Source organism: Hesperophylax consimilis, chromosome 3 (genome assembly GCF_061612785.1).
Source record: "Hesperophylax consimilis isolate HC1 chromosome 3, BYU_Hcon_1.0, whole genome shotgun sequence".
Taxonomy (NCBI): domain Eukaryota; kingdom Metazoa; phylum Arthropoda; class Insecta; order Trichoptera; family Limnephilidae; genus Hesperophylax; species Hesperophylax consimilis.
This window is the reverse complement of record NC_142838.1, coordinates 43917042-43936300: the sequence shown is the minus strand read 5'-3', so window position 1 is coordinate 43936300 and position 19259 is coordinate 43917042. Positions and strand designations below refer to the sequence as shown.

Sequence of the window (19259 nt, the reverse complement as noted above, 5' to 3'; positions counted from 1 at the left end):
TTCAAATGCTGTATGTGGCGGCTGAACCTCTGCAGTCTGCGGCAATGCAAGCGACCACGAGGGATCACGAAATTTGCAAAGTTGAGTCTTCCCAGGAGACCTAGAGCCTGCCTGGGAGAGCAACTGCTGACTTCCAAGGGAACCTGTAAGGCTTGGCGTAGACCAGAGCACTTGCGGTCGGAGAGAGACTTTTGGTCTGCTCTCGTGTCCCATGTTATGCCCAGGAAATCCAACTTTTGCGTGGGCGTCAGGATGCATTTCTCCACGTTTATGCACCAACCTAGTTGTTGAAGTGTGTGCACTATAGTAACGACTTGGCGGGCCAGGTGTTCTCTGCACTGGTTTGCTACTAAGAAGTCGTCTAGGTAAACTACTGTCCTCAGTCCCTTCCTTCTTAGCAGCTCCGCTACCCAGTTTGAGAGCAGCGAGAAGATCCTTGGCGCTGATGACAGGCTGAAGGGCAGACACGTCATCTGAAGGAGTTCTCCATTGTAGACGAGGCGCAGGAATTTCCGGTGTGATCTTGCGATCGGCACGTGGAAATAAGCCTGGGAGAGGTCTACTTTTATCATCCAATCGTCGGGTTGGAGGAATTCCGGAACTCGAAAATGGCTGAAAATTTTGAAGGGCTTTGAATCTATGAAGACGTTCAAGGCCTTCAAGTTGAAGATGGGTCTGAAGGTGTGGTCTGATTTGGAGGTAAGGAACATACCTGACAGGAAGCTCGGAGAGTCGTCTGCTGCCTCCAGAATCTTTGACGCTTTCATCATTTCGATGTGCGCGGTCATGTCTGAAGACGACTTTGTCCTGAAATTCTGCCTGAGCTCGGCCGACGGGAGAGCCAGAGGAGGTTTGGACACAAAGTGAATCCTTGCTCCTTCCAGGATGTTCAGGATTAGTGGTGAAGCCCCCAACTCCCTCCACACCTCCCAATATGCCTTCAGGCGTCCTCCCCAGAAGGGCTCTGGCCTCCAGTCACCTCCATCGCGTCCTACCCCGATCGCTAGTCGCCTTGCGAGAGGGCTCTTGCTTCTTGGTGGGCTGGCGATGTGTCCTATCTTTCTCTGGCCTAGGAGCGGGTCGAAAGGGCTTTCTAGGGAGTGAGGGTGGAGCTTCCCTCACCGGCCTTGCCATTTGTGAGGTAGAGGGTAGTGGTTAACGGGGGGTATAGGACGAAGGTGCGACACTGACAACCTTGTCTCGTCCCCCGTTTGCCAAGATATAGGCCGCAAGTTCCTCTTTATTAAAGAGGTGACTGGAGCTCGGTGGGATCCTGGCGAGGCCTTCCCTGGTAAAGGGGTCTGTTATTCCCTCCAACAGGGCCTTTCGCCTACATTGGAGACACTCAGTTCACCTTCCACATACAATTTGTAGGACGTCGTCCGTGATCCTACTGTATGAGGATTCCTTGGCGAACATCTCCTGGATTTTCTCGAACAGGGTCGAAGGGGTCAAGCAGGTGCCGGGATCGGCTGCCCAGTTTACTAGCGTCTGCATATTCCCTTTTACTGCCTCCGTTTGTGATAAGATGGCATTCGAGAGAGCTCCCAGGGAACGATCCAGGGCTGGTGCAAAAGAGCTGTTCTTGTCGAGCCTCTTCAGCTCTTCATTCACCTCCAGCTCTACAAAGGCAGGCGTGGCGGTGTAAGCCTTTTGGGTTTCGGCGTAGCGAACCCGCGACCATTCCTCCGAGTTAAAATGCTGAAGAGCCGAAATAACTCCCACTCTTCTCGCGTCCGCTTTCGGGATCGGTGCCTCTTTCACCACGGTGCTCGGGTTTCCAAACTCCAGAATGTTCTTCTGGGCGGCTAGGCTGGCGGGTAGTTCTATGAACCCCGATCCTTCCCGCCGTGTACCTTCAGCGGGGTCTTCTCTCCCCGGATATTCCTCGAGTTCTACGCGACTGCCCATTAGGGCGTCCGTCAGAGTGGACACCTGTTGCGTCAGTCGTTCAACTCGCGTGTCCAGGTGTCTGTAACCCCTCTGACTGGACGAGGAATCGGAGTCCGAATCCTCGCGTCGGCGCTTCCGGGAATCTTGCGTTTGGTCGCTGTTGCCGTCATTATTTTCGATGTCACTCATTTGCGCAACAATCACAATTAAAAGACGACAAAACACTGATAAACACGATAAAACTATGAGTTAATTTCTCGTAAACAGTATATTTATAAAGGCTAGGTAATAAACTATGATTTATGCACTTAAAGTTGGTTTTTAAGCACAGCACAAACACGAAACGTACTTAAGGCGCGAAAAAACGGGGTCATATGAACAAAAACATCACGTGACCTGAAATGCGCGTCACTACAGTGTTGCCAGTAGGAAGAGAAAGTGTGGCAAGTGGAGAAAAAGGGCAAATATAGGGAATAAATACGCGCGAAACGCAAATGAAAAGGGCGAAAGAGCAAGCTCTCTCATAATGGATTCCAGGCATCGATAAGGAACACAAAATATGTATTATATTATGGTTTTGGAAGAGTAAAGCATTGTAAGGAATGGCGCCAGCCTGTATACCGGAACTATGTCTCCGACACATCTTTAGCAATAGGCAGCTTACTCTAAGGTCAGCAGATAAAGATGTTAGTAATCGTCTAATCGAACTTTCTAGGTCAAATCAAGCCGTTTACTGTGGTCGCTCTTTTCGTGCAAAAGACCCGCTCATCTGGAATAGACTTCCCTCAGCTCTTACTAATCTCCAGAATTTGGCGGAATTTAAACGGGCTTTAAAAATAAAATTATTTAAAAAATCTTATCATTCATTAATCTTAACTTCTTTTCAATATTATATAATTAGCCATATTCTAAAACTTCCGGTAATTTTTTGATTTGGGTTGCCTCCTTGTTATACCTTTTTAAAATTTCTGCTCAAAAGATTCTCATTTCTGAGCACAAACTGTCTCCTGTTTTATCTTATGTTTTAGTTTTAATGTTCTTGTTTTGTCCTGTCCTTCTGTTATTGTTTTGTCATCACTTTGTATAAAACACTATTAAATCTGTATTGGGTAAGGCACACTGTAGGAATAATTTTAAGAACATGACCGCTAAAACTAAATTACAGTTTTTAAGTTTACTATAGTAAAACGCACTTGAAGTTAAATGACACTAAACTGCGCTATATAAATTCCATGTTATTATTTCATTACTCATGGACGATAATGTCACACGTTTAATGATAATGTATCTATTATCTTTATATTTAGGTAACTCCGTTGGAAAACAAGGCATTCGAGATTTATATACATATTCAAATGTTGACTTATTTTACACAAACGGTACATGTGTGCGTAAAGCGCATTCAGTGGAATACTCAAAATGCTGTGCCTTTCGGTACAATCCATAATTATTTTAGTGTTTCTTTATTCATAAAATTTAAGTGATTTTTTGTGTTCTTTACAACCACCATACTAGGCTCATACCCGTATTATGGTAGTCATAATGCTTTAAATTACAATGTTATGTGTACACAATTAGAATGTTGTAAAACAAAAAGTAATTAAATAAACACAAAATAAAATATACAACATTACTAACAATATTAAGATGTAGAAAAATAGCATGTTGTAAAACAAAATATAATAGTTGTAATAAAACATAAGCAATAAGAAACAGAAAGAAAAAAAAGAGATGAAAAAAAGGAAAACACATTTAAGGAAAAATAAGTCTAGATACATATTTAGATATAATATTTTGGATGGATTTTGAGTGGGGTTAAATAAATAAAAAAATACAATTTAAAATCTACAAAAATATGTCATCCTCGTTAGTACAAATTGGAGAGGCGAGTGTGGGTACCGCCGCCCCGGGAACCATTTATTGGATAGCCAACACCTCTGCCATAGATGTAGCAGAGGTGCCCTGGTCCATCGGGTGAGGTGTGTTAAGGATGCACTCCGCTCGGGCGAGGCAGGTTTGGGAAGATCCTATGACATCTGTTTTAGTGCACCGATTTTAACTGTGTTAACTGTTATTTTCCCATTTAAAAATACTTTATTCAATGCTACGTATCATACATATTACCAAGCCACAAATACATTATTCAATGGATGTATTATTTGTCGACAGTGTAGTAGGCACTCATTGATATGTATTTAAGAATACTTTTAAACTTCATAAACAAATAATTGTGCTTATTATTTTCGAAATGGTTTTCTAGATCTGCAGTTAATAACGTAACTATATATATTCGATGAAGAAGAGAAACTACTTACAAAAAGCTGTTTTTTTTTCATCCTTTTTTTAAATGGCTTTAATGTTGAACTCCCAATGGTTAGACCACGAACAGTCGCTGTACCTAAACAGGTACTGAGTTCTTCGCTTCCGAAGGATTGTAAAAAGTATGAATTGATTTTTACACAACCAACACACCGTTTCTCTGCAGATGTAAGCAGAGAGGACAGACCACCAAACGACTCGGTCATCGATCATTCATATTCATACATCGTCCAATAAGTACGTTTCTGTTATTCTGACTCTTTACATGGCTTCTTCGGGCGTCCCCCACTTCTTCTACCATTCACATTCACGTCATATATTCTCCTTACACTCCTTCACCAAACCATCTAAGCGTCCCTTTCTTAATCTAACTCATTACGATCAGACATGCATTATTTGCGAATCACCGCATTTCTCAAACGAACGTACATGGTTTTAGCACACATACGCCTCAGGGATCTTATTTCCACAGCATTCAATCAGCATTACAATATTCAATGCACAAAATAAATGTCGGTCCTGCCCGTTTGGAATTTGGCGCTTGTTAAGTGTCAGCTACACTACTCGCTTCGACGCTTCGACGAAGTCCTCGACAAAGTTAGCCGAAGTTCAAAGTGCGTGCCCACACACTCGTGCAACTTCGCGAGTAACGCTTCCTTCACTCGAGTCCTTTGACTCGGGCGCATTTACCGACAACAATCGGAAGTCGGGCGAAGCGAAGCGAAGTTGCCCGAAACGAACTGAAGTTCGTGCCCACACTATCGTATTCGGTCAACTTCGATCAACTTCGCGAGTAGTGTAGCTGGGCTTTTGGATGTATTTTTGTAAAAAAACTTGGATTTTCCTTGTTGATTTATAATAATGATAGATTATTATCATTAATACATAATATTATGCCTGTGGGAAATTTTGTTTAAAGATAAAAAGTTCCGGAATATTGAATATTTTGGAAGTTCCAATCCATTATTAAAAATGATTATGTCAAAGATATAATCTATCACATACTTTAACATTGTTTATCTGTTACCTCGAGATTTTATGATAAACGTAGGCGTTATCAGTAAATCAGATTAATTGACCACATATAAAACAAGGTTTTTTCTGTCACTCATCATCAGTTCACTGAAAACATTTCAAGATGAAAGCCGTGACAATTATTGTTGTTCTCTTCGGAGTGTTGACCGTCGGTAAGTTTGTGGAATGTTGATGCCTCTTTAAATATAGATTAACAATTTTAAATAAAAATATACTAAAAAATCAATAATAAAAATAGATGCCTATTTGTCTAGTTTTTTAAACCCTGAATAATGAAGTCGTCTCTTAATTTTTATTTTTATGAAATGTATTATATATAAAAAGTTATTAACGTCAGTAAAATTAGTTTTTCGATGTGTTCTTATTCAGATGCAGAGTTAAAAATAATTTTGTAAAATTCCCTCGAAAGAAAAAAAACGCAAAGTATTCTCCGAAAACTGTCAAACACACCCGGTCTGTTATTTCACATGCCATAGGAATGAATAAATTCAAAGTGGTTCTGCTATTTCAAATGCTACAAGTAAGAATAAATTCAAAATGGTTCTGTTATTTCACATGCCATAGGAATGAATAAATTCAAAGTGGTTCTGCTATTTCAAATGCTACAAGTAAGAATAAATTCAAAATGGTTCTGTTATTTCACATGCCATAGGAATGAATAAATTCAAAGTGGTTCTGCTATTTCAAATGCTACAAGTAAGAATAAATTCAAAATGGTTCTGTTATTTCACATACTGTAGGAATGATTAAATTCGCGGTGGTTCCTTTATTTCACATGCTAAAACAAATGATTAAATTCACACTGGTTCTGTTATTTCACATGCTACACGAATGATTAAATTCATAGTCGTTCTAGTATTTCACGTGCTAGGAATGATTAAATTTACAGTGGTTCTCCTATTTCACATCGCATATGAATCTCAGATGTTAAGAGATTGAATTTTGATCAGCAGTCGCTTACTCCTTACTAATTACATTTATTTTAATATAAGAGCGCTTCCTCTACCATTCATATTTACATATGTCCCATTCAATTCATCTTCAGTGATCTTTATCTTCTTGTTGAACGCTTATGGCAGAGCCTTAATTACGGGATGTACGTTAATTTATTTTAAACCACTTTAATTGGGTACATTTGAACGTAGTTCTACAGACAGCAACCGACCGGTTTCAAAAGTACCCTTCCATCGTCAGAACAGTATTAACGATAAACTCATCAATGTGTTGTGTTTTCTAGCTATTGCAATTCCTGAACCTGTTCAGGGCAGATTTGTTGCGGAGACTGACGTTATTCTCAACCTATATACCAGGTAAGGCTTTAGTAGGAAATCGTAGTTTAGTAATTATTAGTGAAACTTTTTTGTGATTTTTTTTGTATCATGTATTTCATTTTTTAAATAAGTGTTTTTTTCGTTTCTTCAGAAATAATCCCAACCTACCCCAAGTTTTACAAAATGGAGATGTTCAGAACTTAACCGACTCAAACTTCCAGCTGGATAAACCTTTAAAGGTCTTTTCTCATGGATGGACAAAACAGTCTAAATCTGACAGTTTAGTTGAAGGTAATTATTATTATATTTTCATCATTAAAATGCCAGGATTTTTTGTATTTATATCCTTTAAAAGACAAAACTTAAATGACCCTAATAATATAACATCATAAATTAGTTTTAATTATCCAGTTTTCCTTGGAGTATTTAAACACAGTGGTTTTTACACTGAAAAAAATGTTTAGGTACTATTTACTAAATTTTCAGTAATTATCAGTAATTTAAAAAGCAGTAATGATGAATTAAAATTTAAAAACTTACACTTATGATAGGTGGATTAATAACATCCCTGAGCGCATTAATGTGTGCTGTAAACAGTGCCCGGTGCCCTACAGTCGGAATTAATTCTTTAATATCATCTTCAGATATTATCAGGAGTGTTTTTGAGTCTATGGCTTGTTCTGAAATAAAGAAAAAAACGACGAGAAAATACAAAAATTTTCAAATAAGAAAATAAAAAAATATTTTTCAAAGGAATGAAAAATATTCATTACAAAATGTATATACAACAGCAGATACCGAACACCCTATATCATGAATCAAGCGGAGATAAAATAGTTTTAATAGTGAAATTATTTATATAATATAATAATAATAAGCCTTTTATTCTGAACTTCTGTTAGGTACATTAATATTAGAAATATTTTGTTTGTTATAATATATCCCGAAGCTCAGTTTGCCTCTTGGCATAGGCCTCCTCGAACAATTTCCATTGGGACCTGTCACGCGCTACTCTTCTCCATTGATGTCCAGCCGTGAGTTTTAGGTCGTCTTCCCATCTCATGTGTTGACGTCCTCTACTTCTCTTGCCATCTCTGGGATACCAGTCAGTGACATTTTTACACCATTTCTCTTGTGGGTCTCGGATCATATTACCTGTCCATCTCCATTTTTGTTGGTCTATTCGGGTAACTATATCGGCAACAAGTGAAATTATTTAATTTATATGAAAAATTCCAATGTAAACATAAACAATGGGTACACCCTGTATTTAAAAAAACATATCCCTCCCAAAAAAATAAATAGAATTCAATGTTCAAAATGATATGTCCGAATTAATAATTGCAATACACATTTATTAAAATTAAACATAACCTGCTATGATTGACCATCCATCGGTACGATTTAAAAGCTAGTTTGGTTGGTTCTAGTTTCTGGCTAGGGTAAAACTGTAACTTAGAAAATACTGCAGTTTCAAACAACATTCGTTCAATACAAAATAATACTGGCAGAAACGAACAAAGAAATAAAGGTGCCCTTGAGGTGATTTTGCACAAAAACAGCGCTATACAAGTCATCCAATTATTATTTTTTTTATATACCACTCTCTGTAACCTGTGTCATGACTCCTGACATAATCTGGTTGTAGCGTCCACACGCACTCTTCAAACTAGGTACATAATAAATACAAATCTACTAAATCTATTGCGTACTTGAGTCGTGAATAATGAAGGTGCCAGTTTCTAAATCAAAAAGAATGGATATTATCGTAAAATGTATCATAGTTCCATGATCTAAATTCTAGATCAATAAAAAAATGAACAAAAAACTCACCTTTAAATGTTTCTATGTAAGCTTCCAGATTCCAAGAAATTAAATAATCCTCCACGGTGTTGTTTGCCATTATCACTAGCAACAAACGTCAATTCAAGTGCGGACTGTGGCGAACTGACAACTGCGTCGTAAATAAACAACTCGTCATCGCGGACCGCTAGCGAGTTTAGGCATCGCAAGTTTAGGCGATGGTTACACAACTTCAATTAGCTTAACACTTTATCTAACTCATTTTTTTCAGTGTACGTACCTACTTTTTAAGCCTACATAGCCGGTGGAGTACTTGATTCAACTTCTAGTTTTCCTGACTATGCGGAGTGTTAAACGTGATTTACTATTCTAGCTTTCCTAACCCATAGAGTGTATATCGTGATTTACTATTCCAGTTTTCCGTGTTCAGCGTGATTTTCTATTCCAGCTTTCCTGGCCATTGGGGACTTTAACGTGGTGCTCGTAGACTGGACGGCCGGCACGGGGGGCGAAGAGGTGGACGTGGTTGCCAACGCCCCCTTGGTGGGCAAATACGTGGCCTCCTTCCTGGACTGGTTATCCACTCTCGGTCTCCCCTTCTCCCAAATCCATATCATCGGGCACAGTCTGGGCTGCCACGTGACCGGCTGGATTGGAAGGAGCTGCAAGCTGGGCCAAGTCGATTACGTTACTGGTTAATAAATGGAACATGTTATTTTTTATAAATTCACTAGTGGGCCCGGGCAAACGTTGTTCTGCCACAGACCGCATTCTATGTAGACCGCATTTTATATAGACTTAATTTTATGTAGGCCACCTTTTATCTGTTTTCGCTGTTGTCGGATATTTTATGCATTTGACATAGAATACATGCGCAAGTCACATCCATCGTAGATATTGTTATGACGTTTCAATTGATATCGATCATTTCAGCTGATTGTAATTATTGTTCAGCAAGATAGAAAATAAGTAAAAATGTGACCGGTATATACCGCTATACCCGTCGAGATGTACCAAAATGCGGCTGAAAACTGCAAAAATCGCCATCATCAATGTATCTGTGATGTCATCTTCAGGTTTCGGTGCATAAAACGGCATGATGTACCAAATAAAATTTAAAAAAAAACCACACCTGTGAGTTGCGTCATTATTCTAACCATTTAAATTCTTTGGTCGGATCATGTACAAAGTTAAAATAACCGAAGAGTCTGTATGAGACGATAATATATTAGATAATTCTTAACGTAAGTAAGTATGTGGTCAAGACAGAGTAGTGTGACTTTTAAAACTCTTTACATGCCCCTGGTGGAAACGTCTTTCAATTTACTTGACAAAATAATATATGTGACTGTCTGTATTAGATTTCAAATCACTCTTCCCAGGCAACTCAACTAGTAAAGTATAAAAGTTTCCGCAATTTATATCAACAGCAAAAAGTTAATCTACTATCATCAAATAAATTGAAAATTTCAACAATCCGCTTATAAACCGTTCTAGAAATGAGCTTTTCTTTGCAGGTCTTGATCCATCCAAGAAATTCTGGGAGGATTCTCCAGACAAGATAAATGCAGGAGATGGGAAATATGTGGAGATTATCCACACCAACACGCACTACCACGCCCTAATCCTCCCCACCGGTACAGCCGACTTCTACCCCAACGGAGGAACCAACAACCCCGGGTGTAACGGCAACGATAACTGCGACCACATCAGGGCCGTGCAGTTCTTCGAGGACTCTATCGGCTCCAATGGGGGATTCGTGGCACAAAAGTGCAGCAACTATGACGAGATTGTTAGCTTAAGCTGCTCCAATATTAGCACATCCTACATGGGCGGGACTGGACCAGCAAAAACCATGTAAGTCATCTTCATGTTTTGTCTTCACTTCATTTTATGTTATTTATTTATACGAAACAGACAGCTTATACATAAAGTAAAGTGCGCTAACTTCGGGAGGTGGTTTTACATGATGGTAGAAGTAAAAATGATAAATAACTTTATCGAAATTACTGTTTATTTTCTCATTCAAAAATATTTTTCCATAGAAGAATCCCGTACAAACAATTCAACTTTTAAACCTTAAAAATATCTTGAAACGTTGGAAGTTAGCGCACTTTGACACCTGTATATAATAAAAATACCTATCTAAATGAGGTTTATTAAGGCTAAGCTAAAATAATTTTCGTATGGTAAAGCTGCAGATTGGAGTTTATCATGACTTAAAACTAATGAGTAGGCGAAGAGGAACATATATGATAAGGGTGGGAGATGCTCCCGATACATCTCATACTCGTGTATTCATTTATGATTGTACGCGTTACTTCCGTTCGATATTTCTGAAGTTTTATTGCCATGAAATTTTGTGTTATATTGTGCACATATATATATGAGGAATTGGGGATTTTTTTCAATATGGTGACACGGTCAGGCAGCATTACCTATGTTCCTATAATCAAGAAATTCATTATTTCCATTTCGAAAACCTCTAAGCCAGATCGGCTTCCGGCACGAAAATCTCTCTACTCTCTCTCTCTTTCTTGCCTCTCTCTCTTAAGACTAGACTGAAAAAAATATTTTTAAAATACCAAAAGTAGAAGTGATTTCCTCAAGTAATAGGAAATCACTTATGCTGTACAATTTTCAGGTACCTGAATTCTCTTTCAATAGAAAACGTAAAAACCAAATCTGTCTCTCTAAAGAAACACTCAGTACAATAACAAAATTTAAAATGAGGACATAAATAAAATAAAAAATATTATGATTTCTTCCAGTTCCGGGGTTTACTACTTGACGACCAATGCCGAGAAGCCGTTCTATCAAGGATGAAGAATATATTTATTTATACACAAATTGATTTACTTGTTTGTCTATTATATTCTTGTCCGAAAAATAAATGTTGCAAATAAAAATAATTAATCGTCAATAACTCAATAGTTCGTATATTTATTTTCAACAACATTTTCAAGTCAAAAAAGTGGACTATAACAAAAATCTAAGATGAAAGGAGGCCAACGGCACGCGGTGTTCCCAAGCGGTCACCCATCAAAGTACTGACCGCGCCCGATGTTGCTTAACTTCGATGATCGGACGAGAACCGGTGTGTTCAACATGGTATGGTCGTTGGCGAAATGTTTGAAAGAAAGAACTTATATAATATAAATATAGTATCGACTTTTAAACTAAAGTAGCCTGTCTTATTTACGTATGGAAAGAAAACAATTTCCTCTTCGAACATGTTTCTTATAATTATGTTAATAATAACAATATAACATCATTCTTGTTGTGTCTATTGCCATCTATGTTTATGAAAATAAAGCTCATCTTTGAAATTTCATCAGACAGTTCAAAAATAATGCAAGCGATGGCACTTGAAAGACCACTTGAATTTATGAATTATTGGTTCAGATGTTTTATTTGTAAGGGCCCGTTCCCACTTCCGTTTTAAAAACGGAGGCGGGTCCCGTTTTAAAAACGGATGCCCTAGTGGCTGTAGTGGATGTATGGAGCTGTTTACACTTGTCCGACACGATTTGAAAACGGATCCGACATTTTTTGTCGGATGGCTCGCCTACGCAGCGCGTCCGTTTTCAAATCGTGTCGGAACACGCTCGCTCATAGTGTTGTATGGAGCTGTTCACACTTGTCGTCCAGTCGTTCCGGCAGAGTCCCCGCCACACCCCGACCCCTCCCCGCCCGCTCCCAGTCGCAAGGAAGCAGGCACGCTGCGTGCTTGTATTTGGTTATTTTGTTAAGTAAATAAATCAAAACTACAATAATGGATAACGAAATAAATCCCGAAAATTTAATACCACTGGTCGAAGAAAGAGTATAGTAATATTTTATTTTTAACTAAATAAAAACAAAACACTTGTTTTTTTTTATTTATTCAACTTTTGTGAATCAAAATTTATATTTTAATTTTTTAAAGTTTACTTTTTTTAAATTTTAAAGCTTTAATGAGATGCACGGAAGAGCGTATTAGTTTAATAAACACATAATAAAAAATATTTGAGTTGTTATTGTTTTCTTACTTTAAAATATCAATAGTCTTTCTTCAGGACAAATGCACTCTCTCAATTTTGTATTTTGATATGTTAAGCTCTCTGAAACTCATTCCAGTAGATTTTTTTTTTTTTTATAGTGAATACCTCACAAGAGTCCCAACTGCTCCCGTCTGGAGCCAGTGAGACTATGGCATCCCCAATTGGGGGATGTTGTGAGGCTGAAGGTAAGTGGGGAAGGGAAAGAGGAAGGTGGGGAAGTACCTGGCTATTCAGATCTAGTCACTAAACACGGCTAAAGCCATTTGGAGCAACGTTTCAATTCTGAATGGTGGTCTTACACCAGGGCGATACTGGTAGTATCTTCCACTCTGGAACGTGCCGCAAATATACTATATATTATTTTAATTAATTAATTGTGAAATAACACAAATTAATCAAATAAAATTTATTTGCGCACGCCGGGTTCGAACCCGCGACCTTCGGAATGGCAGTCCAATGCGTTACCACTGGACTATGCCGGCCGTCATGATAATTGATAGGAAGAAGTGATCAAGGAAGTGATAGATCGCCCTTGAGGTGATTTTCTCACGGTGAAAACGGCGCTATATAAATAATCCAATCATTATTATTCTAAAATAATTAAAGAACTTTAGTTCATCACTTCTCAACTCACCAATTAACACTTGGAAAATTCCCACAGAAAATCATTCAGCTATGATTGGGTGTACCCAAAATTTTCTTTTCACTTTTTTCCTTCTTTTTAATAAGTACCACATGACAACAAGAGCTTCATCGTCGTCCATTGCGCACGATCGTCTACTGAAGAATGAGCAAATAACATGTTTGAATGTTTAACATGGTTGAATCGACAATTATTTTTTTTCGTAGAGTATGGTCCGTTTTTAAAACGGATCCGTTTTTAAAACGGAAGTGTGAACAGAGCCATTGGCCATCCGTTTTAAAAACGGATGGCCAATGGCCCTGTTCACACTACCGTTTTAAAAACGGACCATACTCTACGAAAAAAAATAATTGTCGATTCAACCAAAACATTTTATTTGCTCATTCTTCAGTAGACGATCGTGCGCAATGGACGACGATGAAGCTCTTGTTGTCATGTGGTACTTATTAAAAAGAAGGAAAAAAGTGAAAAGAAAATTTTGGGTTCACCCAATCATAGCAGAAAGATTTTCTGTAGGAACTTTCCAAGTGTTAATTGGTGAGTTGAGAAGTGATGAACTAAAGTTCTTTAATTATTTTAGAATGTCTATCACTTCCTTTAACCATCTACTGGAACGAGTTTCAGAGAGCTTAACATATCAAAATACAAAATTGAGAGAGTGCATCTGTCCTGAAGAAAGGCTATCGATATTTTTAAGGTAAGAAAACAATAACAACTCAAATATTTTTAAATATGTGTTTATTACACGTACGTTCCGTGCAACGTGCAGCTCATTTAAGCTTTAAAATAAAGAAATATAAAACTAAGTAAACTTTAAAAAATAAAAAATAAATTTTGAAACAAGTTGATAATTTTTATACAAAAAAGTTGTGTACACCAAGTGTTTTGTTTTTATTTAATTAAAAATAAATTATTCTATTATGTTGACTACTGGTTCTTCCAGTGGCGGTCCGTGAGTTTTCAGCGAGTTAGATTGCTAAGATAAAAAATACGACATTATTGATGTTGTTTTAACTGAATGTATAGTTTTGTTTTCAACCAAAATGTGTGTAGGTATAAAAAATCTTATTACGAAAATTTTTATTTTTAATCTGATCATTTTCAGCTACAACAACTCAATAATGTCGTATTTTTCAATCTTATCACTCTAGCTCACTGTAAACTCACGGACCGCCACTGGGGTCTTCTAACCCTGCAATTAGTTAAAAGTCTTTAGTTAAATTCATCAAAATTTAAATCCGTACTATCTTGACTGGTGTTATTAGATAGTTGAGACAATACAGAATGAGTAGGTGATGCAGTCGGTTGATTTGTGGTTTGTTTCCGTGCATAATATGCAGATCCCGCAGGCGGCTCGTTCGGTTGACAATTCAATTGATATTGACACTCAGAAGGTGTAGAAGACGGTTGTTCGATGGTTGGGTTTTGTATATATCCGTGATTTCTTGGTTGCGTGTTCCATACATAATGTGGTGAGTAGAATTTATCTTCACGTTTCTGCTTAATTTTTTGAATTAACGATAACACGCCTGCTTGAAGCTCTAAAGTTTCATCAACATCGAATGATGTTACGGCCGGTAGAACCCCTTTAAAATAAGAAAGCATTGGATGTTCTTCTTTCACACCTAGCCTGTTGTCCAAAAACTGAGACATTTTTTCATCTACGTTCATTTTCTTATTTTTAGAAGAACTTGGTAGAGAGTCTTGCTTTCTCGGTGCAGACCCATCAGAACTTCCTTCAAGATTATATGGGTTGTAACCCGAATCATTAGTGCTGTGACGTTTTGAAACAGATTCATGGGTAGTTTTAAGATTAATAGTTTTTTGCAAAAAGTTCATTTGTTCCTTATAAGGCCTTTTGAATTTTGCCGCTGCTCCAGATTTAACATTTTTTTCGTCTCTGTGTGCTCTCATCCATCCATCTCGTTAATTATTCCACTTAGCGGAAAGTAATTTACCTGCAATAAATAAAAGTAGTTTTAACTTGTGTTGCACCTAATATACGGCTGTGTACATTTCTTGTTATTTTTATTTTACAGATATTTAGCATCGGGATGTTCCTACAAAGAACTACATTTTAACTACAGAGTTGGTGTGTCAACCATTAGCAAAATTATTAATGAAATGAGTAGCATTATCTGGGACACGATAGGCAAAGAGTTCATAATGTTGCCTGATACTGAAAGTAAATGGGAGGACATCGCAAAAGGTTTTGAAATAAAAACAAATTTTCCTCATTGTCTCGGAGCGGTTGATGGGAAGCACATAAGAGTTGTGAAACCAAAAAATAGTGGCTCTATGTATTATAACTACAAACATTAATTTTTCTTCATTTTACTTGCCGTAGTTGATTCGGAATACCGATTTACCTACGTGAGCATTGGTTCATATGGAAAAGAGTGTGATTCCTCGATATTCAAGGAGACTACTTTCTGGCAGAAATTGGATGACGGTAGTTTGAATATACCAAAGCCTAGACCTCTTCATGATAATATGGAAAAAGATTTGCCCTTCGTACTTATTGGCGATGAAGCTTTCCCGTTGTCAAAAAATTTATTGCGACCTTTCGGAGGCACTCATTTGGATGACAAGAAGAAAATTTTTAATTATCGTTTAAGTCGAGCCAGGAGGTATGTTGAATGTGCTTTTGGTATGTTAGCCAATAAGTGGAGAATACTACATCGACCATTGGATGTCGACCCAGAAACAGCTATCAAAATAATAAAAGCTTGTACAGCATTACACAATTTTGTAAGAGAAAGGAACGGTCTTAATTTTGAAGATATCCAGTCTGCAACCCCAGTGGAGCATCCGATGCGTACACAAACACACATTACTCGTGGTGGTCCTACTGCAAATAATATACGATCAGAATTCGCCGACTATTTCGTTTCTCCAATAGGATCTGTATCTTGGCAAGCAGCAGCTACACACACAAAATAAAAACAAAAAAATAACAATTTTTAATAAAAGTAGGTACTTACCAAAATCTTTTCTTTGTTTTTCTTCTAATTTATCAAAATCCGGCATGAATATACAGCAAACTTCTCGCCAAGCCGATAATTTTAATGAATTATTTTTATAGCCTTCTGTCGTTTTATCCCACAGCACAACTCTTTCTTCAACCAGTGGGATTAAATTTTCGGGATTTATTTCCTTACCCATTATTATAGTTTTAATTTATTTACAACAAAATAATCAAATACAACTGCGAAGCGTGCTTGCTTCCTTGCGACTGGGAGCGGGCGGGGAGGGGTCGGGGTGTGAGAGGGGACTCTGCCGGAACGAGTAGACGACAAGTGTGAACAGCTCCATACAACACTATGAGCGAGCGTGTTCCGACACGATTTGAAAACGGACGCGCTGCGTAGGCGAGCCATCCGACAAAAAATGTCGGATCCGTTTTCAAATCGTGTCGGACAAGTGTGAACAGCTCCATACATCCACTACAGCCACTAGGGCATCCGTTTTGAAAACGGGACCCGCCCCCGATTTGAAAACGGAAGTGGGAACGGGCCCTAAGACTGGAGAAGGGTGAAAAAATGTACAGACAGCAGGTTGGTCCTAGACAAAAATCTTCATGTACCCAAAGTGCCTACTTTAGCTTCGTCGATATTGTAAAAAAAGTATTTGTTAGTGTTTGCCAACGACTATACCATGTTGAACACACAGGTTCTTGTCCGAACGCCGATCACCGAAGATAAGCAACATTGGGCGCGGTCAGTACTTGGATGGGTGACCGCTTGGGAACACCGCGTGCCGTTGAAATCTTTCAGTGGCACGACGTGCACTTTTACCAAATAATTCATTTTATTGAAATCGTGTGATTTTGTTAAGTTAGTTAACTCAAACTTTGTATTTACTTAGGCTTTTCAAAATACACTGGCATTTTGTAAGTTTTTTTCCCAGCTCACGACAAAATGCGTTCTGTCCCAGGGGTGGTCCGTGACTTTTCAGTGAGCTAGAATGTTAAGGTTGAAAAAATACGACATTATTGATGTTGTTATGGCTGAAATAGGTTTTTTTATCATTTTCAAAATCTAGCAAATACCGTCTAGTTATAATGTATTATGTAAACGCAAGGAAATTGGGATAATTCAGTTGGTGGATTTATTCTAAGGGTTACCACCATAGACTAAATACATCAATGGTTACCACATATTATAAAGGTGGCGCAATATTCATCACCCATCGGCAGAAAACCTATTTTTTGCAAATGGCGTCATAAGTCATCACGACTTTGACATTTCTGAAATAAACAAAATCAGAATAAACTTTGACATACCATAGAGCGCTGCACTCCTCAATAACGCTGAATAACTGTTGTGTTCTAACAATTATATTTTTTATACAATTAATACCATTTTTTTTAAAGCAAATTGGTTACTGCTTGAGGAAATCAAGTGAAGACTTTTGCGCCACTAATACGAAAAGCAATAAATGAAATGTATTGTGATAAAGGATATTATATTTATTAATTAACACAAACCGTTGCATTTCCGAAAGCACCAATCAATACTGGATATAATTTATTTATTTAAACGCCATAAAATGACTTTTACAATAGAGTTATACATCAATATAAGCACACAGGAGAATGTTTGTAATAAATTAGAGAACAAGTAATGTGTACACAAAAATATTATTGCAAGATGTTAATAGAAGTGCAGTGAGTCAATACATAATTAAAAGAAATATCTACTAGTGTAGCAATATTCTAATGAATACTAGGTTTGTACAAGACCTGACATAAATCGAGGTATGAGGTGTTTATGATAATGGATAGTAATTAATATAAAATAAATTCTATTAAGGTATGTAATGTTATAATAACAGGGGATATTTTAAAATCAGAATATAATAAAATCATCTTAATTTATTTGGAATTCTGAGAAGAGAGCACTATTCTGCAAATTGAAGGGTTAATCCCAAAGGCGAGGACGGACTGTTGTCTTTCAGTAATAAATGGTTATGTGTTGGCGGCGGGGAAACCTTGTCAATATGTAAGAATGGGTTAATTCCGTATTTCACCTGCAACAATAGAAAAATGACATCATTATATCGATATATCATTTATCGTGCGAGATCCCATGTACTTTGTATGCTCCGAAAGCGAGGACTTCTGCCTATTAAACGCGGCAATCAACAGAGCGATTCTGGATTGACTATTGACATTTTTAACGTCACTTACAGGCAGTTTAGCAACTATCTTGCATCAACGCATGTCACAAAATATGTAGGAAAAACATCCCCCATTATCTTTTTATAGCACAAAGGGTAACAATTATTTTTACAAGCAATAATTGTTCGCCTGAAACACTCATCCACATTGAAAAATCTCCTGATAAAAGATACATGACGCCAACGGGACTCGAACCCGTGTCCCTTCGATTTTCGGTCGACAGCTCTGACCACTGAGCTATGGCGGCTTATCTATTACCCGCGAAATTATTCAATATATACTAGTGTTTCATTCAACAATTACTGCTTGTTACATTTTTCACCTCTTTTACTTAGTCTATTTCCTATCAACCTTCTCTAGTTGTACCAACATACTCGTAACATAACTCAATAATGTCACCTCTTGGGTGTTCATTTTATTTTGTTGTCTTTAGTTTTTTATTTCTTCAATACGCACATCTTATTTGCATATTGAAGAAAACTACTATTTACTATTGTTACTACCTGTTTATACTTTTTTACCATTTCTCTTTTACTATTCCTTTATGGGTTCTAAAGAGTGCAAGGCTGCTGTAAGCGTAATGAGTAAGATTAAGAGAGGGACGCTTACATGGTAGCAGAAGTCGGGGACGCCATAGGAAGACATGGCACGATCAAGTGAATCAGATACTCGAGTCGGGCCATGTAGACTCAGAATAATATAAGAGTATGTGTGAGACGATGTATAAATGTGAATGAGGCAAGGAGTGTGTGCCAAGACCAAGTTGTTTGGCGGTTAACACTAACCATCAAGCCGGTTCCCCTGCGGGGAAACGGCTTGATGGTTAGTTAGTTAGTTTATGTGTTCTTAATTTGTAATCTTCTCTGTAATACATTAGTGTATAACTGTTTGCAGAGACCATAAAAAAATAACGTATAATAAGGTTTCAACAGCAGTATGAGACCAAAAGAGGTACTTAAGCTCTTGGTGATACCTATCCAAAAGAAAAATTATGAAGTCAAGTGTATTGGGTGTACCCATTGATGTATTGTATTTAGTCTATGGGTGGTTTAAGTAAAAGTCATTGTTTG

General features: G+C 37.6%; 1 protein-coding gene, 2 non-coding genes and 1 pseudogene across 3 annotated transcripts; 2 read left to right on the top strand and 2 right to left on the bottom strand.

The window, feature by feature from the left end:
• The first annotated feature begins 5340 nt into the window (after positions 1–5340).
• LOC149425587 (pancreatic lipase-related protein 2-like) lies at positions 5341–11244 on the top strand. Its single transcript, XM_089651188.1, has 6 exons — positions 5341–5399; positions 6485–6557; positions 6670–6809; positions 8770–9015; positions 9839–10178; positions 11093–11244. The coding sequence occupies exons 1-6, from the start codon at positions 5351–5353 to the stop codon at positions 11145–11147; spliced, it is 903 nt and encodes a 300-aa protein (XP_089507314.1). The 5' UTR covers positions 5341–5350; the 3' UTR covers positions 11148–11244.
• An 83-nt stretch (positions 11245–11327) lies between these two features.
• Positions 11328–11446, bottom strand: LOC149425586 (5S ribosomal RNA). Its single transcript, XR_016305713.1, has one exon. It is a non-coding gene; the product is annotated as a 5S ribosomal RNA (ribosomal RNA).
• A 5203-nt stretch (positions 11447–16649) lies between these two features.
• LOC149425585 (5S ribosomal RNA) lies at positions 16650–16775 on the top strand (annotated as a pseudogene).
• Positions 16776–18363: 1588 nt separating this feature from the next.
• On the bottom strand, positions 18364–18436 carry TRNAF-GAA (transfer RNA phenylalanine (anticodon GAA)). Its single transcript has one exon. It is a non-coding gene; the product is annotated as a tRNA-Phe (tRNA).
• Positions 18437–19259: the final 823 nt, after the last annotated feature.